The sequence below is a fragment of the Osmerus mordax genome, chromosome 25 (assembly GCF_038355195.1).
Source record: "Osmerus mordax isolate fOsmMor3 chromosome 25, fOsmMor3.pri, whole genome shotgun sequence".
Classification (NCBI taxonomy): Eukaryota; Metazoa; Chordata; class Actinopteri; order Osmeriformes; family Osmeridae; genus Osmerus; species Osmerus mordax.
Window position 1 is genome coordinate 9,387,754 of NC_090074.1, and position 22,654 is coordinate 9,410,407.

Consider the following 22,654-nt stretch of genomic DNA (forward strand, 5'->3'; position numbering starts at 1 on the left):
ACTTTTTCAGATTAATGTATTATCTACCTTCATATCTAACCTTCATATCTAACCGAGAACATCGTCTTGAAAATGTAAACCTTACAACTTGAAAAAGTCCCAATATCTTCCTTACAACTTGAAAAAGTCTAAATATCTCTCTTACAACTTGAAAAAGTTGCAAGGTGCAAAACAATCTGAACATTTACTTACATATATAATATATCTGTGTTCCAATACGAATTTGTCAAGGTGAAAGCGTCGCAGAGATCCAAATCCTTTTCCAATAAATGTTTCTATAAGAAATGAGAGCAGTGATCAGAACGGCCTTTTATAGTTTAGTTGATGAATTACGTCATAATACAGCAAACGTCATCAAACAGCAGATGGCGCTCTTTCAGAGATATATATAAAGGGTAGATGTTTCGTCCGCGTTGCCGGACAACGGAGTCGAACGTCCGCACATGGCGACCATCTTGCTACAGTCAACTCGCTCACCCATCATAACATTGTGTTGATGCTTACATGTACTTTTTAAATGACCATAACTTCAATGTTCAACCGATTTTTAAACGGTTTGCTTTGTTATCAACGTCAGATGCCGTTATGCCACTGCATACTTCTATTCTATAAAAAAAACAATTATTCATAAGTATGCAGTATCCTTTATATTTACATTTATTCATTTAGCAGACGCTTTTATCCAAAGCGACTTCCAAGAGAGAGCTTTAAAAAGTGCATAGGTCACTGATCATAACAACAAGATAGCCAAAAAACATCGCGAGTAGCCAAAACATGAAGCACACATTGTGAACAACCAAAGTAAGTGCCAAAGGGATATATATCTCTGGCGCTCTTTACCAAAGAACTTATATTGACTTGAGTGCTTCCCAGATGTTGTGAGTCTATGTAAGACTTGTATGTGTGTATTGTGTTCGCCATCACTCTGCCGAACGACTTTCAGTAATAAGTGTCCTCCAGTATGACTGGTCATTAGGGATGGGCAATATATCGAATATTAGCGATAATATCGCAATAATTTTGACGACAATGTAAAATTTGAAAATACAGTGAATATCAAATATTTCAAATGCAAGCATACTTTCCCAAAGAACGGGCCGAACGTCCAATATTACGTCCCCCTTTCGTCTTGTCGTGTATTCCCGCGCAAGAAACGTGAGGTGGGGGAGGCTCTTTTTTTAACTGCTTAAATTTGCACTAGACATTTTGTACTTTGTAACAATAGCTGTTATATCTAAATTGTTTTTGTTGTTTTCTAAGGGAGGCAAAAGAAAATCATGTTTTTTATTATTTAAAAGCAAATGCAAACATATAGATATATCGCATATTGTAAAAATGTTGACAATATCAAGATATCATTTTTTTATATATTGCCCAGCCCTACTGGTCACAGAGTACTTTGTTTCGTGCTTTAATATTCGAAGAAAGCAAATACAACAATCCAAGTATACAGTGTCTTCAGAAAACTTCCTTTAAAGTGGCCCTAATACTTTTCCATACCATCCAATTTAAAGTACTGTACCTGCGTTAATGCGTCAGTGGCTTTTGAACAAATTTGCATTACTGTGTGATTGCGAACAACCACTATTATTTTGACCATCATCGTGATCCCAATAATCATTTTAATCACCATGATCATCATTATTAGAACATCATCAGCATCATCATCATCACTACCATCATCTTCATCAGGGAATACCTTCACCCACAGTCAACAATAACAGGGCAGTCAGTTAAACAGAGTGTGATGTGAGAGCTATATACAAGGAGAGAAGTACAAGGATGCATAGAACACAGGTGGGAAAGACCAATACCCTCCTCCCCTCCCCATTCCTCTCTTCTCCTCTAAACAGAACGCAATGATCGTCACAGTGACAGAACCTCAGGAGAAACATCCCTTGATAATAATCCCTGACAGGCAGCTGGGGGCGGAGCCAGGCTTATGAGGTAGACACAGAGAGCCACCCCCTAACTCAAGAACCCAGAACACAACCCTCGGGTTGCTAGGTTACGGAGAGTCAAGAACTGGGCTGTCTGTGTTGTTGTTGTTGCTCTCCTCCTGTTCCTCCTCCTCTTGTTCCTTGCTCAGGAGGTCAGGGCTCAAGTTCCTGGTCTCGGCGATGAGGCGCTTCACTCCCACCATCCATTGGCCCACCTCGGTCACATGGTCGACCATTAGGGAGCGGTGGATGTCATCTGCAGAGTCCCAGTGACGACCACGCAGCTCTGAGGAGTCCACACACACACACACAGGTTGGGGTGGGGCTGTGTGTGTGTGTGTGTGTGTGTGTGTGTGTGTGTGTGTAACACCCCCCTCCTAGTGATACGTCAGAAGACCCTCACATTTTATAAAAGTTTCAAAAAGAGCAGTTTTGTTATTTAAAAATAAAACTTTTTTTTGTTGAAGATTTGTTGAAATCAAGACCAGGGTTGATTTAGTTTGAGTAACACTGCCAGGATGGGGTGGGGGTTGTGGGGGTGTATGTGTGTTATGGTGTGTGTGACTGTATTTGTGAGTGTAACCATGTGTCTGTGTGTATGTATTCTTGAGCGTATGTGGGTGTAGGTGTATCTGTAGGTGTGTGTCTACTGCACCTTGTGCCAGGGTGCTCATCCTGCGTCGTACAGGAAGTGACAGCCTGCCAGACCTCCACATGTCCTCGAACAGTCTCACACGCTTCTCCACGTCATCACATACCTGCTTCTGTATGGGGACACACCAACAACATGCATGACCTCAACAACATGCATGACCCCAACAACACACATGACTGTAGCAGAGATAATGTGTGTGTAGGTGTGAATGTGTCAGCCCTTACCCTGACAGTGTGCCGACAGGCAGTCAGCGCCCAGTTGAGACCAGCCAGTACATCGTCAATGACAAGCTCCTTCTCCGATTGGCTGCTGCCAGTGCCTCTGTGCGCTGCCATTGGACACTGAGCAGGAGGGGGTGTTCCCAGTCCACAGGGGGGCTTGGCGACTGGGGGGCAGGCACGAGGGGGTGTGTTCATACTGCATGGAGGAGGGGCTATTGGGTTGGTGGGAGGAGTCAGTGGCACTGTTGTGGGTGGTGTCATTTCTGGAACTGGACCTATGAGAGAAGAAAACATGAAGACTTTGGGATGGAGGGAGAGGAGGAGGAAGAGGAAAGAGGAGGAGAAAAAGAAGGGACAGGGAGAGTAAGCAGAGGTGGAAGTGTTGGAGAAGAGGAGGAGGCAGAAGTGGAAGGAAGGAGGAAAAGGAGACAGATTAAGGAGAGGAGAAAGAAGACAAGAAAGAGGGAGAGGAGGAGAAAGGGTGTTGTTGAAAGAGGAGTCAGAGACATTAACCTACAAGGAGATCCAGTGAGTTGTGGAGGAGGGACTCTCTTGTTGAGCAGAGTCCGTTTGGGGCCGCCCTGCGCCTGGGCCGCCTGGAGTCCGTAGGAGAACTGAGGCGGGTCGTTCCAGCCTCGGTCCTGGTTACCTGGGAGACAACGGGGACACGTTCACCAGAACGCAAGTTCGGTCACTATTGTTACTAGCTAGTAAATACGGAAATTGACAAACACTCGTCAACAACCACGAGCAACGTTATCAAAACTAGTCTATTGTCTGAAAGTTTGTACAACACTTGTTTTTCATAATGCCCCAAGCAGAGTAGTTGACAACGAAGCAGTAAGACTTCAAGATCACACAGTTTGCTAGTAAAGATGTCTCTGAATTGAATTCGCTTCTGATACATTGCTAGTCTAATTCTAGCCAGCGAACTGGCGATAACCTACTAGGTTACATAGTAGATTTCCATGTAATCCATTTCCGTTCACTTGAGATCATTTTGCTCGTTATAGTAATGTGAAATCACATGTCAAATACCTGGTTTTATGTACAGATCCTCCATAGCTGTGTCAAACTTCGTCTCACCCTGAACCACTTTCCGTGATCAGTAGTGATTGCAGCGTTAACTGTGGCTACGTGTTTATTTCCGGACACGTGGCTGGCTGACGCGTATCGTGTAATGCATTTCCTTGACGCCCTTTACATTTCTGAGACCCAAAATACAGCTGACAGTACAAGACAATACACAGACAATACATTATGTCCACGGTTGTGCAACCTTAGTATTTATTTATTTTGTCCAATTGAAAGGACATCATGGGAATGTGAACGACCTCAGGAATTGGCGTGTTATTCTACTCAGTTAACAAAGTTATAGATGCACTAATACTATGATAAGAAAACTAGGTTTTTACATGCATTTTCCTTAAAATATGTTTATTTGCCACATCCAACCACTTATATTATGTGAAAATTTCAAATGATCATTTTATTTTAATGCACAACTCTGTAGGTAACAAAGCTTGTTTCAATACTAAGTCTCTCACTTTCTTTCTTTTTCTCTCTCCCTCTCTCTCACGTGCACACTTACACAATATTTTCAATAAATCGTCCTCCACAGGTGAAAGAGCAGACAGACACAGGATTCACCAGCTGTTTATTACTCCAACAGAGACCATCACTGGGGTTCTAGGTTGATACAACTGGGCCAAAACAATCACTGGTTAAAAAAAGTAGCTTCATTTACATGACATCCTATTCTCTTTGTGCTAATTACTGCAAATATATAGATAGAGAAACATATTTATATTCTACAATTATAAATAGCAAAAACAAAACAAACAATTCTCAAGGTGCTACATGATCTTTCCCTCTGTAACATCCCTCAGATCTCAATCAGAAACAGTAGACAGCATTTCGGGTGCATTTGATTTGCGGCAGAGTGAGATCTTTAAAGGAATGTCTTTAATGGGCTCATTGTACAGGATAAATCAAATCAAGTGCACATCATGTATTTGGCCCAGAGCTGATCTTGGTCTTCCTGACTCACCCTCCTCCTAGCCTGCCTCATCTTCTTCCCAGCTAGCCTCACCTGTCTCACCCTCTTCCCAGCTAGCTTCACCTGTCTCACCATCCTCCCAGCCTGCCTCAATCTCCTCCCAGCCTGCTTTACTTGTCTCACTACTTAAAAGGGGACCTGAGTTGTGTTCTCATATAGTACATGATGCAGAATGCAGGGAAAGGGGCTGTTGCATATTAGTATAATAGATCATAGATGGATACATACGTACATAGCCTCTCTGTGAGGCCTATCGTGGAGCTGTGGGGCCTGTCGTGGAGTTGTGTGAAGGTTGCAATCCCTCTCTGAGAATATTCATGCATAGTATCCTGGAGCAGATCAGTACCCCAGTCACCTGCACAGGTACCCCGTCAAAGCACACCATATCGGTCATTCAGAGCTTATGCAGTGCAAATGTATGTGTGTGCACGTGCTATGTGTGTGTGTGTGTGTGTGCACGTGCCATGTGTGTGTGTATCGGGGGCATTCCTGTTAAGTGTGTCACTTTGTGTTAGGGGTTAGGGCCTAAAGTACAGGTGCTGGGTGGTGTGTGAGCCAATCGCTGTGATGGTGGGGTACCTGTGGCAGCATTCAGTTGCCAAGCGTGTTAGCGAGCATGCCTTACTGCTGTGATTGGGGGGGGGGGGGAGTGGGGGTGGGGACTGGAAGGGCGACTGGGGAGCGGGGGGACTGGAGAGAGAGAGGGGGGGGGACTGGGCCGAGGGAGCCGACAAACGCATCACCAAACTTCTGTTAAATCTAGAACATGTTGTAATGCTTTCCTCTTTGCTTATTTTCAATAAGCTGGTCTGAAATCAGCTAGCTCACCTTTAGTATTTATTATACTGAGTAGTCTCACCCTATCAGAGAGCTAGCTGACCTATCTTCCTGCTGACAGTCTATGGATCCAGTCAATCCGAGAGCTCGCTGATCTAGTTTCCTGCTGACAGTCTCGGGCTCCAGCCAAGCTTGATGAGTCAACTAGCCTTTACACAATACAAACTCCACTCAACCATTAGTACACTGGTTGTCAGACTCAACAAAATAATTTTTGTTTTTGGTGTCATTCAATGGGAATATAAGGTTGACACATTGTGATGAATATACCTCAATTACATACTCCTTGATATACATCTAAAACTCCCTAATTATACTATATGGGTTTATTTGAAATAAAACAGCCCATGTTACAGACTACTGTGTCCTGGTGGACCTGGTCCATGAAGGACCTGGTCTTCTGCTGATGATCAAATTCATTGATAAAATGGTTCAGTTATTGCTGCTGTTGTTGTTGCTGGGCAGTTTAGCCACAGGTGGGGGGCTGGTAGGGGACATGGTATGGTGAAAGGTGAAAGGTATTCTGGGTTATGGAGTCAGGATGTCACTCCTCTCCCTCAGGTCTGGAGGTTCAGAAGTGACCTTCTAAGAATTGATGTTTTTTTTTTTTACCTTTCAAAGTAAAAGTAGAATGACCTTAAATGTTAACATTCATTACCACACAAAGCTTCCACAGAGGTTAAACATTTTTCTCACAATGTTTCTGATATTAAACTTCAATCAAACTGGGAGTCCAGAGTGAATCCCCAGTAACTCTGTGGAGTTGCTTGTGCTGAACTGTAGTTTAATGTCCTCACAACTAGATGGCAGCACACAACCATCCTTGATGCAAGCTAGAGGACGCAGTCACACCCTCTTCCATCTACTAGGGAGAATCTCTTCGACTCCCCTGTCAAACTGCTCTCATAGCTTCGATCACCCCCCTCCCTCATTCCTTCTCTCTACCCATCTGTCCCCCCCCCACCTTCCTTCCTCCCGACCACCACCTTCTCCCCATTCACCTCCCTCTCTTAACTCCTCCCTTTTCCTCCCTTCCTCCCCCCCCCCCCTGTTATGGGGTGGACACAGTTGACTGTTTGTTCCGGAAGGTTTCGAAGAACGCCAGCATGCCCTTCTTGACACTGGGGGCAGAGCCTGCCTTGGAGGGGGCGTGTCCCAGATGGCGTGGTGGGAAGGTGAAGCCATCCATGGAGTTGGCCCGCTTGACCTTTGAACCCGCTCGCCACATCTTTGACCTGGGGGGTGGAGTCTGGGCCACCAAGCACTTTTGGTACTGGACCTATAGGGAGAGATCTGTTTTAGAGCTCTGCCTTAGCTAGCATCCCTCCATTCCTTCCTTCTTTCTTTCCTTACTTCCTTCTTCCTGCCTTCCCTTCTTCCTTTCTTCCTTCCCTTCATCCTCCTCCCTCTTTTATTCCCATCTTCTGTCCTTAACACCTTCCTTCCTGTCACTAATAAGGACATACAGCTACTCACAGTGAGCATGACCCCTCACTTATGACCCTTGACCCATCCCGTCTGACCCCTGACCCACCATGCATGCGGCCTGCACAGCCTCAGAGATAATGCCGGCGTCCGGTTCGCACCAGAACACGTGACAATCGAAGCCCTGTGTGCCAGCGTCCACGATCACGGCAAAGGTGTGGGTGTCATGGCCGACGCCCAGGAAGGTGAGGTATCGCACCTCAGACTCCCAGAACGACTCATCCTTATCCTGAGAAACAGACAGGTCAGACAGACAGGTTCCTTATCCTGAGAGACAGACAGATGCAGAGAGAGAGAGAGATAGAAATAGGATAGGGGGTAGAGAAAGAGAGGTACAGAGCGAGAGGTAGAGAGAGAGAGGCAGGGGGAGAGAGGGTGTAGTATGTAGTGCAGTGCTCCTCACCTCTCCTTTCCACAGGGACAGCACTTTGTCAGTCACATGGAGGACAATGGGCTCCCACTCATCCCTGTCTGTGGTATTCATGATGCTCTCTATGGCCCTGTTCAGAACCTCCATACCTACACCGAGAGGAGAGGAGGAGGAGATGAAGAGGAGAGGAGGAGAGTAGAATGGCAGAAGAAAAGGAGTGGAAAGGTCAGGAGGAGAGGATCAGGAGAAGGGGAGGAGAGGAGAGGAAGAGGAGAAGAGCAGGAGAGCAGGAGAGGAGGAGAGGACTCACCCATGGCCCTGCAGACAGGCAGGTTACCGACGTACTGGACATCAAACTTCTGTACCCTCTGTCTGACGGCATCCAGGAAATCCACTGCAACGCAGCACACAACGTCAGCCAATCACACAGCCATGCCATCACCGTCACAGCCAATTACACAATAACCTTCATTCTACAACCAATCACACCATCAGCCCAGGTCATTAGACCAGGAGGATCTCTGTAGCAGAGCATCAAACCACCTCCACAATGTAACCAGGCTCACAGGATTGTTTCCGAGATAAGGCAGCCTCACCTTGGCGTGGGAGGTCCTCGGGGGAGATGCTCTCCATGGTGACAGAGCGGGCCATGGATGGGTGGAGTGATGCCTTCTCCGACATAATCTACACACACACACATTTATTAATAGAGCAAACTCATTGTGTGTGTGCTTGCGTGTGCGTGTGTGTGTCAGCATCACCTTTGAGCACATCTGGTGCAGTGCGCTGGCGATGGCCTTGGCTGGAGCGTTGCAACGGAACACATGACACTTGAGCATGCAGGTGTCTTTATCACTAGCCACGAACGCAAAGTCCCTGAGAGTATGAGAGGAGAGGTGGGAAGAGGAGAGGTAAGGGGAGGGGTGGGGAGGAGAGGAGAGGTGGGGAGAGGAGAGGAAAGGGGAGGGGTGGGGAGGGGAGGGGAGGGGAGGAGAGGTGGGGAGAGGAGAGGAGGTAGTCCACACCTCAGCATGAGTTGAATAGGAGACATTAAGTCAGGCAAGACTAAAGGATCCCAGACAACTTTGTAAGCATGTCACAGATAATGATTGTTCTGGTCATTCTAACTCAAGTCATTTTAAAATACAGAAAGCCAAACCCATCCACCCATCTCTCCATCCATCTATCTATCCATCAAGCCATTCACCCATCCATTCATCCATCCATCTGGCCAGTTGTCCAGAACATCGCTACACAGCCCATATCAGACTAAACTTCTGGAGATGCTACATGATGATGCAAGCTGATGACGAAGCACAAACGTCACTGCAACAGAAAGTCCACCAATAAAATTCTGATTACCTGTCTCTATGGCAACCAGGGGCGGAGAGAAAAGAAGCAGAGTTAAAAAGTTAGAATCTACAGGAAGCTGCTCCAAAGGGTGGACAACCAACAGGAAGTAAACAGGAAGTAGAAAAGCAATGCCGGCAATGAACTGCAGTCTCACGGACAAACAGACAACCGCAATCTGACTGGCTGAGTACCATGAATGAGCAGCAATGCCATTGGCTGACCTGCCATTGTTGCAGCCCACGCCCCACACACGGATGCTCATTATTGGCTGGCAGTGGATGAGGGTGTGGTCTATGGGGTCCATCAGGCTCAAGGTGTCCTTCTTCAGAACCATCATCATGTCCTGACCCTAAGGGTCAAAGGTCAACTCTTGTTAGGGTTCATAATAATAATGAGTTTAGTAGACGTTTTTAGCCATAGTGACTTACAGATGGGGATGATTTATTCCATATCATCTCTTCTTCTCCCCTCTCCCCTTCCTCACCTCACCTCACTCAGTATTTTTGTTAAACAAAAAACCCAAACATATGGCAGCAGAACCACAAGGTCTGCCATGAGAGGCGACTGTATAGTTCCATTAAGGAAAAGCACTTTTAGTAAATCCGCTATCTCTGTGAGAGCTTCCCATGTCTGGAATACACTGCCATCAGACACACATAACTGCACCACCTATCACACTATCACACCAAAAACGTGAAGACATGGCTAAAGGTTAACCAGATTTGTGAACATAACCCCTAACTGAGTATTGCCGCTTTCCATGTTGTCTGTAGCTTGTGAGGTGTGGAAACACTTTGTTTCTTTTATGGATTTAGTCTTGTTGCTTTTTGTTCTATATTGCTCTATCTGTATGCTACGTCTTGCTTGTCCTACGTTGCCCTGCGTGTGCTCATTGTTTAATGATTGTATTGTAACTGTTTTTAATAACCTGCCCAGGGACTGCGGTTGAAAATTAGCCGACTGGCTAAAACCGGCACTTTTACTGAAACGTTGATTAATGTGTACTGTCCCTGTAAAAATAAACAAAATAAACTAAACCCCCCCCTTCCTTCCTCATCTCCCCTCCACCTTCCTCACCTCCCCCCAGGCCCCCAGCACGTCGCGGTCCTCAGCCTTGTTGTGGGAAAGCTGCTGGATGCAGTTGTTGACAGCAAGACTACTTTTCCCAGGAGTCAGTTCTTCCTCTGGAATCTCTACCCAGCCCAAGGAGCGCACAGCGAAGCACTGAGGAGAGGAGGAAATGAAGAGAGACAGGGGGGAAGGAGAGGAGGGAAGAGGAGAGGAGAGGGAAGGAGAAGAGAGGGAGGGGAAGGAGAGGAGAGGGAAGGAGAAAAGAAGAGCAGAGGTGAGGAGAGGAGAGGAGAGAGAGGGGAAATAGAGGAGAGAAGGGGGAAGGAGGTGAGAGGAGGGGAGACAAGAGATTAAGTGTATATATGGAGCATCTCAGTACTGCATGCAGCAATCTATTATCCTGCCAGATCAATACCCCCTGCCCGGCTCCTTACCTCTGCCCCCCCCTTCTCCACACCCCCTTCTCCCTGTACCTCCCCCCTCATATCCCACTTAAGTGCACAGCTCTATCAGCTTTATTGGAGAAATGTACCTGAGTGCATTAGTCCTGTAAAGGCTACTTTGTGTGTGTGTCTGTGTGTGCATGGGCATGTGTGCGTATCTTGGCCCTAAACAGAATATTACAACAAAAAGTCCTGTTGACCAGGGCGGTCTCCATTACACTCCCACCCCCTCTGGTTTAACCCCTGGGAAGATTAATGCAGATCCCAGCAAGGGGGTGGGCGGGGGGGGGGGGGGGGGGGCTGGGGGGAGACAGACAAAGATGCTGAAACAGCCCTTCTGTTACCTCCGGTTACTTCCTGTTACCATGGAGAACTCTGAAGAGATAGGCAGGTCTGGGCTCTGATCCATCTAAATCATTATTGTGCCATTAATTTCTGTTCTATATCATTCGATTTCATCCATTTATTCCATCCTGTATCCCTCTATTCCCCCCCATCTCCTGCAGTATTTAGTTCAGGTCAATCCTGTATCATCCAAGACATTTCTGTAGGGTTTCTGCAGTGCATTGGAGTATGTGTGTGTGTGTGTGTGTGTGCGTGTGTATGTGCGTGCATCTGTAGGTACCTTGGAATCTGGATCCATGCTGGCAGAGAAATAATCATCCTGCCAGGAGAGCCTAGGACACAGGGACAACACTGTCATTAGAGGAGAGTACTGCTGACACGCACGCACACACACACACACACACACACACTAACACTCACAAATCCATGCCAACACATACACGTGCACATACAGGCACATGCACACATACTCGCATACTTTACACACACATGAGGAGAGCTGATAGGTCGGGCAGGGGACATCTGGCGCTCCATAGGACGCAGCAACCCTTGAAGAACAGCCAGAATTCCCGCCCTCCAGATCAGCTCAGCTGAATCACACACACGCCTATGCACATACACCCACGCACACGCACACTTACACACACACACAAGTACACTTACAATCACACAAACAGGTACACACACACTAATGCACATACACTCACACACACTCAATATGTGTATATCCTAATATATATATATTAGGATTCATATTGATATTACTGAAGTGATTTCATCAAAATGAAAATGAAATGACCTTCAAGGGGAGCAGGTCTCAATAACCTGACCTGATATGACTGATTACTGTCATCCACAGATGACAGGAATCAGTGTGTGTGTGTTTGTGTGTGCGTTTTTGTGTGTTTACGTGTGAGTGTGTGTGTGTACCTGTTGTTGATAGAGGTGGAGGGACTCTCTGTTAACCTGGGTCTGGACCCTCGTCTGCCATCAACATCTACAATCTGGAGAGAAGAGGACACGTGTGTGTACATGCGTGTGTTGGTGTGTGTGTGTGTGCTGACCTTGCTCTTGCTGTGTGAGGCTATGAGGGTGCTGTAGGGGTGTGTGTGTGTGTGGTCTTGTTTATCCACCCTTGTGGCGACCAAATATCCTCACAAGTATAGTGAAACATGAAAAACTTATAGATTTATAGGTTTTAGGGTTAGAATTATTGTCAGGTTTAGAGGTTAGTGTTAAAAACCGTGCTTGTGAGTGTGTGTCTGTGAATGTGTGTGTCTGTGCTGACCTGGGTCTTGCTGTGTGAGGCGGTGAGGGTGTGTGTCTGTGCTGACCTGGGTCTTGCTGTGTGAGGCGGTGAGGGTGCTGTCCTCCTCAGCGCTGTAAGAGGGATGCTGCCACTGGGTGGCGCCAGTGGGGACATGCCAGTAGTAGGTGCCCAGGCTGTCTCTGATGGTGCGCCAGCCAGACGGCAAGTCACCGTCCAGATCCACACTCTGGTCACTCCACAGGCTGTCTGTGGAGACACACACACGTACACACCAACGTACACACACACACATGTACACACACACACGTACAAACACACATATACACACACAGTAACACAAATAGGAGTCAGAGGAGGGGATGAGATCATTTCAGTAGGCCAGCTGTCACCTTTCAGATTTCCTATTAACCCCTGTACAGTACAATGGATATACTGTGAGTGATAACATGGATCTCAGGAGGATAGAACAACAGTCCACCATGATCCGGACTGAAAGTGCAGAGTAAGAATTTATGAAGAGCAGACTCTCTCCTTGGCAGAGGAGGTGAGAGGAGCAGAGGGAGGAGGATGCCGTTAAGGGAGGAGGGAGAGAGGGGTTGCGTTCCGTGAGTGCTCGGCACGCAAACCTGTTCTGTGACATCAACGCAATGTGCTTAACTGGAGGGAGTGGTGAGAGAGAGAGACAGAGAGAGACAGAGAGAGAGAGAGAGAGAGAGAGAGAGAGAGGAGAAAGAGGGCAGATGGAAAGAGGGAGGGAGAAAGAGACAGTTAGGAAAGGTAGAATTAGAGTGAATTGGAGAGAAAAATTTGAGACAGAGAGAGAGAGGAACAGAGAGAGAGTTTTAGTAGAGAGATGGTAAAAGTGGGTCAGTAGTGACAAGAGCTAGTCTGGGCACGGGTGGACTGAGAGAGCGCATGTCTGTGTATGCGTGTGTGAGTGTGTGTAAATAAATGCATGAGTGTGTGTACCTTAAAGGCCTACTTTGTGTGCCATTCTCAATATGAGGGCAGAGATGAGTGCGGGAAAGGGGGAGTAAGGGGGGGGGGAGGTTGGAACGGAAAGAGAGGGGGTGTTTGTGTCTTTCTGAGAGTTAAGATCTCTCATCAGATGAAAGATTGTGGCTGCATGGTGGTATGGGGGGATAAAGGAATGGTGGGAAGGAGGCTGAAAAATGGAGAGTCTTATTGACTAACTCTCTTACTAACCCACTTCTTGACTGACTCACTGTTTTACCTACTGTTGAGCTGACTGTTTTACTGACTTACTGCTTAAATGACAGCTGAACCGACTGACTGACAAGCTGACTAGTGCCAGTGTGTATTATGTGTTTGTGCCCAGATTTGCTGTCGCTCTTGTTCTGTTGTTCTGAGTGGAGGTGTGTGTGTGGGGGGTGGGGACTTAAAGGTCTTCTTCCAAACATACACAGACCTGCCTGTTCTACCATCCCCTCTACTGTTCTCACTTCTCCTCTCCTCTTCTCCTCTCCTTTCCTCTGCCCTCCTCTCCTGTCCTGTCCTGCTCTGTCCTGTTCAAGTATTGAATGGTTAGATGATACAGGGTATCATATTCCAGCCAGACGGACAGAATTCCTGCATCTCCCCTCACCTCCTCTCCTCTTCTCTCTTCATCTCACCTCCGTGTCTCCTCACTATCCCTCCTCCTCTCCTCTCCTTACCTCCTCACCTCCTCTTCTTACCTTCTCTCCTCACCTCCACTTCTCTTCTCACCTTGTCTCCTCACCTCCTCCTCTCAACACATCTCCTCCACTACTCTCCTCACGTCCTCTCATCACCTCCTCTCTTCACAGTGCTCACTCTGCAGATATTCAATAGAACTGCTCAGATTTCAATGTTTTCCAATTTTTCAAGGGAGAGAGAGTGAGAGAGGGGGGAGATAGAGAAGGAGAGGGAGAAGGATGGAGAGAAGTAGTGAATTATTGATGAGCCTCAAAGAAGAATCTTATCAGTCCACTGTCACTCCAGTACATATGGACATACACAGTGTTTTCGTGTATGTGGTATAAATGTGTGATTCATGTGTGTGTGCATGTGTGTGCGTGCATGTGTGCATATGTGTATGTGTGTTGTTTGTATACGTACAGCTCCTCCTCTCACTGTCACTTATGGCGCCAGTCGCCACAGCGCCAGGCCTTCCAGCCAATCAGATGCTAGATACAGATCAGCGGCAGACTGGCTCCTCGGGACTCCGACTGTTACCTAGGCAATCCCAGGTGGCCAATCAGAGCTGATGCAGAGAATGAGCCGCTGAGGGGGGCTTCTAACAGCTGTAACTACTGTCACATGTGTCTCTACATCTCTCTTTCTCTCTTTTTCTGTCTCTCCTTCCCTCCCTCTTTCCTTCTATTTCTCGTTCTGTCTCCTATTTCTGTATCTGTCTTTCCTTCTCTCTGTCTCATCTCCCTCCATCGCTCTGTACTCTACCAGTGAGGATCTGGGGGATAGAGGGATAGAGATGAGTGATGAAAAGAGAGAAAGAGAGAGGATGCTGCATCTGGTGAGTAAGGTCAGAGACTGCCAGAGGGATTACTGACCAGAGAGGATCACAGCATCAATCAGGGATCAGCACACACACACACTCCACACACACACATACCTCACACATGCACAACACACACACATATACCCGATGTACACACACACATACCCCACATACACGACACACACACGCATACATACACGCACACCTACACACCACATGTGCATTAATACTCAAACACCACACATATACACATCATACGCACATACATACTCACACACCACACATACACACACATACCCCACATACACACACAACACACACACACGCATATATACACACACACACTGACACACACCATATGTATACAATCAACTGATAAACCCCTAACCTTACACAACAACAACTTTCTTGACCCTGGTCTTCATGACCCTGGTCATTCCCTGTAATGTAATCATCTCTCTTTCTCTTTCTATCATTCTCTCTGTCTCTCTGACCTTTTCTCCTTCTCCCTTTTGCTTTCTTTCTCTCCCCATCCTTCTCAGCCCCCCCCCCCTCTCTCTATTGGTTAGCTCCCCTCTTCCTTTGCCTATCTCTCTCTCCCTTTCTCTTTCCCTCTCTTCATCTCTCTCTCTCTCTTTCTCTTCGTCTCTTTCTCTCTCTATGTGAGGGGAGCTATTTTTGGAGCAGTGACGTAGGGTGTTAAGACAGAGGCCAGTGTGTGTGAGTGTGTGGTTGGGGGGTGGGGGGGTGTGAGGGGTGCCTGCGCTGGTGTATTAGAGAGAGTGATACCAGTGCAGTGATGTTGTGTTCTGAATAAAGGGTTATTCAACAAATGAAAATATTTTTGTGAAAGATGTATTCTAAGTCTTCAAGTTTCAAACTGTGTCATAAAAAATGACATAAACAAGTGTCCTACATAGTGTTCAACCCAGTTAACTGTCTGCATCCCTCTCTCTGCACGTGGCAACAGTTACCACGACAACACAGTCCTGTGGCAACTACCAGCTAAACATATCCCATAATTGGCATGTCTGCAGAGGACCACTCTGGTGGCCTTCAGAGGAGGGGCGAGGATAGTACAGACTATCCTAGCCCAGACAAAGTCTGGGCTAGGATAGTAACCTTCACATAGGCCATTCAGAGAGGAAGGGCAACGACAATACAGTGTAGAATTCAATACCATCAATACCTTAGAATTATTTAGACTGTTGTACTTTTTCTACTTTTTATATTTAAGATTCTTATATGTTTATCTTATGCACCTTCCTGCCACAGTAAATTCCTTGTTTGTGTGAACTTACATGCAAATAAAGCTCTATCTGATTCTAAACACTCGTCCAGAATTTAACATGCAGGCTACGGATTTACAATCCACACCCTACTATGTTAGCATGCAGAACAAGCTAACTCCACAATGTTAGCACGCAGGCTTGTAACAAGCTTACTCCACTATTAGCATGCAGATGTGTAACACGGTAACTCTACTATATTAGCATGCAGGCTTGTAACAAGCTAATCTCAATGTGTTCAAATGCATGTGTGTAACAAGCTCCACACTGTTAGCATACAGGGATTTAACATGTTAACTTTACTACGTTAGCTTTCTTACTCTTCTTTGTTAGCATGTAGGCATGTAGTAAGGTAACTCCCCTAAGTTAGCATGCAAGCTTGTAACAATCTTACTCCACTATTAGCATGCAGACGTGTAACTAGCTAACTCTACTTAAGTAGCACGCATGCTTGTAACAAGCTAATCTCAGTATGTTCAAATGCATCCATGTAACACAATAACTCCACACTGTTAGTATGCAGGGGTGTAACATGCTAACTTTCCTATATTAGCATGCAGGCTTGTAACAAAACAACTTTTCTATGTTAGCATGCAGGAGTGTAACAATGTAACAAGCTAACTTCTCTGTGTTAGCATGCATGAGTGCAACAAGGTAACACGCTAATTCCACTATGTTAGCATGCAGGCTTGTAACAAGCTACCTCCAGCTTGTTAGCATGCAGTCTAGCTAGTGTCTGAGGCGTGTGAGGAATGATGTGGTGGTGGGGGGGGGGCCTTCCATGAATCAGCACCTGTAGTATAACACTGCGTTAACATTAAAAGGATGGCGGGAAAGAGAGAGAGAGGAAGGAATGAAGAGCAAGCAAGGTAGAGAATGAAGAAGATAAGCAAAAGGAAGTGAGATCGAAGGGAGAGAGACGGGCAAGGAAGGAGGAGGGGTTTGGGGTGGACAGACCAGACAGTGCACTCACACCTGCAGACAGATACTAACGCCTCCCTCTCTCCTCCCTTTCTCCTCTTTCCGCCCTCTCTCCTCCCTCTCCTCAGCAAACATGTGACCAGGAGTAAGAGAGTGGAGGACTAGGTTAGGTGAGTCCAGGTTAGAGTGTGTTGGGTGCTGTCTGGGTGTGTATATGTGTGAGTGTGTGTGTGTGTATATGTGGGTACTCACCCTCATAGTTGACTATGATGATAGCCAGCATGTAATCCTTTCCCAGCATGGTAGAGGTACTCCTGTCCACCTGCTTAACTGTGACACATTCCACTCCTCAAAGCTCCCACGTCACCAAGACAACTGCCCTCTCTCTCTCTCTCTCTCTCTCTCTCTCTCTCTCTCTCTCTCTCTCTCTCTCTCTCTCTCTCTCTCTCTCTCTCTCTCTCTCTCTCTCTCTCTCTCTCTCTCTCTCTCACACACACACACACACACACACAAACACACCCTCACACACACATTAATGCTGCTCGCAATGACTGCACTCAGAGCCAGGCATACACTCACATGCCAAAAGGATTAAAATCTACTCCACTCTCTTTCTCAATACCTCTCTCGCAATCTCTCTCTCCTCCTTCCTCTCTTTCTCCCTGAGCAGTCCCGGCACTGTTGTTCTCTCTCTCTCTCTCTCTCTCTCTCTCTCTCTCTACCCCTCTACTCTATCCTTTCTCTTTCTATCTCTTTCCTCTGATCTATCTCTCCATCGGAGCTGGAGGGATGCTGCTTGTTTTATGGCTGCTGTCTCTCTTTCCGCTCTTTGCCTGTATTGTGTTCCACGATGCCTGCAGCTCTCTCTCCCCTCCTCTCTGCCTCCACCCCTCTCTCTCTCTCTCTCCTCCTTCTCCTGCTCGCTCCACCCTCTCTCCCTCCACATATACCCACCCCTCGCAAGGAGAAAACAGGACAGGAGAGAAGCTCCAAAGAACAGCGGTCTCCTCCAATGCAGACTGGAACTAAAGTAGACCATCCCCCCAGACATGACTAATGACATGTAGTGCGTATACGTGTGTATATATGTGTTTGTAAGCAAATGAAGGATAATAGGATTTAATTCAATTTGCCTTGCACCCATGCATGTATGTGTGCGTCTGTGTGTGTGTGGTGGAACCTGTTTTTGTTATGGCCTCTGTGGTAAACACATCCAATGTCCTGGGAGGAAGAGAGAAAGCATGAGAGACAGAAAGGCATCATATTTTAACTTTATACAGACCATAAACATGATAAATCACAGGTATATAACATCTGGATTTTGAGATTTAGAGATTGTTAAAATCCCAAACAGCAAACAGACAGGAGAGATGGATGGATGGGTGAACAGGGGGTGGATGCATGGGCTGTGGATGTGTCTGTGATCCAACATTTGATAGAAAGCTATCCTGTCTGTAAAGCTGTGAGGTCCACCTTAATCAAAATCCCAGCTCCGTCACCGGTATTGCCACCGCCACCGGCCTGCTCCCCGCTTGCATCATCCTCCCACCTCACTTCCCCGTTACCTTGACAACCGCTACCCGCTCGCGCGTCAGAGAAGGAGGCTGAGCTTTGAAGCGAGGTAACGACAAACTGAACAGTGCAGGTGCAGCTGTACAGTAATGTATGCTTTAAGCTACTGTTAAAACATGTCAACAACATAGAGTAGCCGTTCTTCGGAAACCTTCCCTAAATTATAACTTGTAGAGCATGAGTCAGAATGGCGTAAATAAAACACAGGAAACGAGAGATATGGGAGAGACGCGGTTTGTCAGCCACACCACTCGGGCAGGACAATTAATCGAGACCAGATGTGCAGTGATTCGCAGACATGTCGAACGACAAGGTTAGTGGCATAGAGGCGAGGGAGAAGAGTTCAAATGAACTCTTTAAAGTCGCTCTATGAACGCCTGTGTATTTGTCCTCTATCTATCCGGTATGGTCAACAGTCTGTCGGGTGTGACTGTTATTTTTACGGTAGTTTAACTTTAAGCTAGCTAGCTGAACTACTCGCTAGCATAAGTTAACGCGTTAGCTTGTAATGTATCCTGGGAAATTTGCATTGCCCGATTACTAGAACTAGCAGTAACGAAACGATAATAACTGCAGCGATAGGCGCGTTGTCTTTGTCATTTAGAAATTCTAGTGTCTTCTGCCTTTGAGACAACTTGTAGTAATGTGTGGTAATTTAATAGTGTGACGACTTTTTTTCCCATGAGCTTGGTTGTACAGTCACTGACTCATAGCTGTTAGCTTGCCAGCCAAGTCTGAAGTAATCGATGCCAGAATGTTGTGGGATGACTTTTTATGCTCTACGTGCGCACACACTCTTCAGTATATCAGTATAGGTCTACTGATATATTTTAAAGGACTTTAAAGGCCTACTGATATACTCAGAGTATATATATATATAGTCAAGGAACTTGACAGGCACATGTTTAATGTGTCTTGTGGACTGACTGGGGATGTTATGTTAGGATTTGAAACGTGTGTTTTTTGTACCCAAGAGTATGGAAGCAAAGAATATAAAAACTTCTAGACTCTTTCATTGTACTGAGTATGGTTGCTTCTTATTGGCTAGAAGTGTATCCTGTGTACTGAGTGTGGTTGCTTGTGACTGGCCAGAACCCCCTGAACAAGTTGAGGGATCTAGCGGATCTAAAGGACCAGCTGGAGGACATCCAGAGACGTGTGGAGGATGAGGTGCAGGCTGGGGTACCACAGGTACTGCTGGAACGCTCTACACTCACTCACACATGCACACACACATCCTTATAGCCACACACACACACACACCCTGGCCTCGGGGTATTGGCAGAGCAGTACTACACAGTAATGTTCTAGGAATGCACAAACACACAAATCATACACACACATAGATACCACACACACACACACTCTGACTCCAGGGTACAGACAGAGCAGGTATTACTACACACACACACACGTTCCATACACACAGTCTGATATTCAACCTAACCATAAGCAGCATTCAGCTTTGTTGTTGACTCATTTAAGAAGGTTAGCTGTAGTAGCCACAAGTTTTACTGTATCTAACATGTAGCCTTCATTTTGCTCTTCTTGTAACCAACCTATCACGGAGGATGAGACACATCCATGGATTATCCATGAGTCTTTGTTTATTTAACCTTCTCATGGACACAGACATGGGGCAAGCTTTTGCAAACTGAATGCATGCATGGTCAATGGCAAGATTAGGATCAGGATTTCCCGCAGCACTTTTCAGTTAAGGCGGCCGCCTAAGCAACACACGCCTGCCGCCTTGACTACGTCGTCAAATAAACAAAAACCAAACCGTGACCAACGCCAGTCTCCCTTCTCTGCAGAACGCACTAGTCTATTGCACAAACTACCCCCGCCCGGTCTGACGGCAAACCCCACTCTACCACCTTAACGAACACATTTTCATCGGAAAAACCCTGGTAATCATGTATAATTTCACAAAATGAAATATATTATTGTGCGAACTTGGTTTTACGATTGACCGCTCACATGTTCCAGGGTTTCACGCAGAAAATGTGCCGTCAGACCGGGCGGGGGGGGCTAGTTTGTGCGATAGACTAATGCGTTCTGCAGAGAAGGGAGACTGGCGTTGGTCACGGTTTGGATCGCTATCACTATAAAAAAATAGACAATGTAGTTAAGGCGGCAGGTGTGTGTTGCTTAGGCGGCCGCCTTAACTGAAAAGTGCTGCGGGAAACCCTTTGTTCTAAGGAGCTCCCATAAAGAGGAACAGTTAGGGTTCTGTTGCAATACGTGACAAGTTACTGCCTAGTTACCGCTAGTCCTATGAAATGAACTTCCATGTTGTGATGATGTCTTTGCCTCAACCTTTAAATTTTTCACATAGGAACTAACATGTAGCCTCTGTAGTCTGGCCTCCCCATTACAATATAGTTCCTCCTCCTGTCCACAGGGGGGCAGTGTGCTGGCATCCCCCTTCCTGAAGGGCTTCCTGGCCGGCTACATTGTAGCCAGGCTACGTTCCTCTGCCGTCCTGGGCGTCGCCATAGGAACTTGCACCGGCATCTTCGCCGCCCAGAACTTTGAGGTGCCGAACATAGAGCAGACTCTGAAGGACTACGCCAGCATGCTGAGAGGACCCAAGTGAGACCAAGCAGGCGGAGAGAGGAGATACTGCGTCTTCTCCTCCTAGGAGGAGGAACTGTGTGTCATTGAACCATCTTGACCTTCTCTGGAATCTCTGAACCGGGAACTCCCGCCTCCACTCCCTGCCCAACCCCCCAACCCCTCCGACTCTAAGTTTGCACTTGTTGGGTTTGAACTGTAAGAGAAGGTGACGTGTATTGTTGGGTGGAATGTCTCTTTAAAGAGAGCTGTGAGGTGTGTGTCTGGCTGGTTAATGTATCGTTTCATTCATCTGTGCAATCATTTCTCTCTCTCTGTGCAATAGCCTCTGGGCTTGTCTGTCGCTTGTTTTATATATCAACTGGACATTATGTTGTTGTCATTGTTGTTTTGGGAAAGCGGGATGTTTGGGAAGGAAGCGTTTTTATTTTAAACATTTTATGTAAACAGTGTCTCATCTCCACCTGCTTCACCTGGCTAGCTAGCAATAATAACTATACATTATAACATTAAAGCTGCATCATTAAAACAAGGGTACTATTTCCATATACCCTACCCAGCAATTATATATCCCCTCCTCCCCGCTAGCAGTGGGGTGTCAGGGGGTGGGGAGAGCCATGCTGAGAGGCCCTCTTCGTCTATGATGTCACACACAAGTCTGAGCCAGTGTGTACACGTTACTACAGTGGCATCTGGTGGCCAAAGCACGCCACTGCAGCTATGTTATACATAAGATGTTATCCATTTAGAAAATGCTTGGATCCAAAAAGGGATGCACAAATAGTGCACATAGAAAATCAAAGGTCAGAAGTGCATAGTTCTAATAGTATTTTGGTTATCAGAGTCAAGGATCAAAGAAAAGTCTACTGTTCCTGGCCATGTGGCCTAGGTGAGAGTGCAGACTTGAATCCAGATGAGTCTGTTCTCAGTTGAACTTGATCTTCTTCTTCTGTCATGAAGTAGCTGTTCCATTAGAGGAAGTCTTTGTTCCTGCCTGTTTGCATGCTCTATCAGTTACTGTACGACTGACTCAGTCTCTTTCTCAGTTTCTTTATATTATATTGGAAGAGTTTTTTTGTTTGTTTTGGTACTCTGTATTAAACTTGAATTCTATCAAGGTTCTTGAATAAAGTGTTTTTAACACAGCTAAGTGGCAGTTAATGATCTATGTGACTTGAATAATAATGGATTCACTTAGCAGCCACTGTTATTTAAAGTGACATACAAATGTGGAATGAAACCTGCAACCTCGGATGCTAATGCTCCACCACTGAGCTATACCCGCCACCCCCAACCTGGTGGTAAGTGTTGCAGAGATGGTTTAGGTTTCGGGTGTGAGGACTTCCTGGTAAGATGCAGGATGGGGGGTTCCCATGTCTTCTTTACAGGATTGACTAGAAAGGAGACTGCCTTCTCTCTCTTGTTCTCTCACACACACAGACACTATATGTGTCTAGTCAGGCAGGACTAGAAAGGTGGCTAGGTTGAATACATCAAGGCTGAGACAAAAAACATTTGAACGTTTGGATTTCATGGCATCAGCAGTGACTTTTTACCTTTAGCAGCAGAACCCTAAATTATGGTCATAGGTCATCAAGGGATGTGTCTCATATATGGATCTTGGAGTGTGGGCATGGCCTGAACGAAACAGTAGGTAACACAGTAACACTGATCGGAACGTGAATGTGTTGTCACATGATTCTTATAACACTCATTGATGTGACTCAAGTCACATCAACTCATGTT

General features: G+C 46.3%; 3 protein-coding genes across 3 annotated transcripts; 1 reads left to right on the forward strand and 2 right to left on the reverse strand.

Annotated features, from left to right (window-relative positions):
- Positions 1–1,270: 1,270 nt before the first annotated feature.
- Positions 1,271–3,956, reverse strand: LOC136933575 (steroid receptor RNA activator 1-like). Its single transcript, XM_067229022.1, has 5 exons — positions 3,855–3,956; positions 3,334–3,465; positions 2,820–3,091; positions 2,596–2,704; positions 1,271–2,226 (listed from the first exon to the last, which is right to left on the reverse strand). The coding sequence occupies exons 1-5, from the start codon at positions 3,877–3,879 to the stop codon at positions 2,009–2,011; spliced, it is 756 nt and encodes a 251-aa protein (XP_067085123.1). The 5' UTR covers positions 3,880–3,956; the 3' UTR covers positions 1,271–2,008.
- A 2,807-nt stretch (positions 3,957–6,763) lies between these two features.
- LOC136933625 (amyloid-beta A4 precursor protein-binding family B member 3-like) lies at positions 6,764–17,140 on the reverse strand. The gene is made up of 13 exons (XM_067229094.1): positions 17,012–17,140; positions 12,114–12,295; positions 11,710–11,783; positions 11,060–11,111; positions 9,998–10,144; positions 9,142–9,269; positions 8,930–8,935; positions 8,329–8,443; positions 8,164–8,251; positions 7,878–7,961; positions 7,601–7,716; positions 7,247–7,426; positions 6,764–6,991 (listed from the first exon to the last, which is right to left on the reverse strand). Exons 1-13 carry the CDS (start codon positions 17,058–17,060, stop codon positions 6,764–6,766), a joined length of 1,449 nt encoding a protein of 482 aa, XP_067085195.1. The 5' UTR covers positions 17,061–17,140.
- Positions 17,141–18,440: 1,300 nt separating this feature from the next.
- Positions 18,441–22,051, forward strand: LOC136933744 (SLC35A4 upstream open reading frame protein-like). Its single transcript, XM_067229260.1, has 3 exons — positions 18,441–18,644; positions 19,424–19,522; positions 20,736–22,051. The coding sequence occupies exons 1-3, from the start codon at positions 18,630–18,632 to the stop codon at positions 20,928–20,930; spliced, it is 309 nt and encodes a 102-aa protein (XP_067085361.1). The 5' UTR covers positions 18,441–18,629; the 3' UTR covers positions 20,931–22,051.
- Positions 22,052–22,654: the final 603 nt, after the last annotated feature.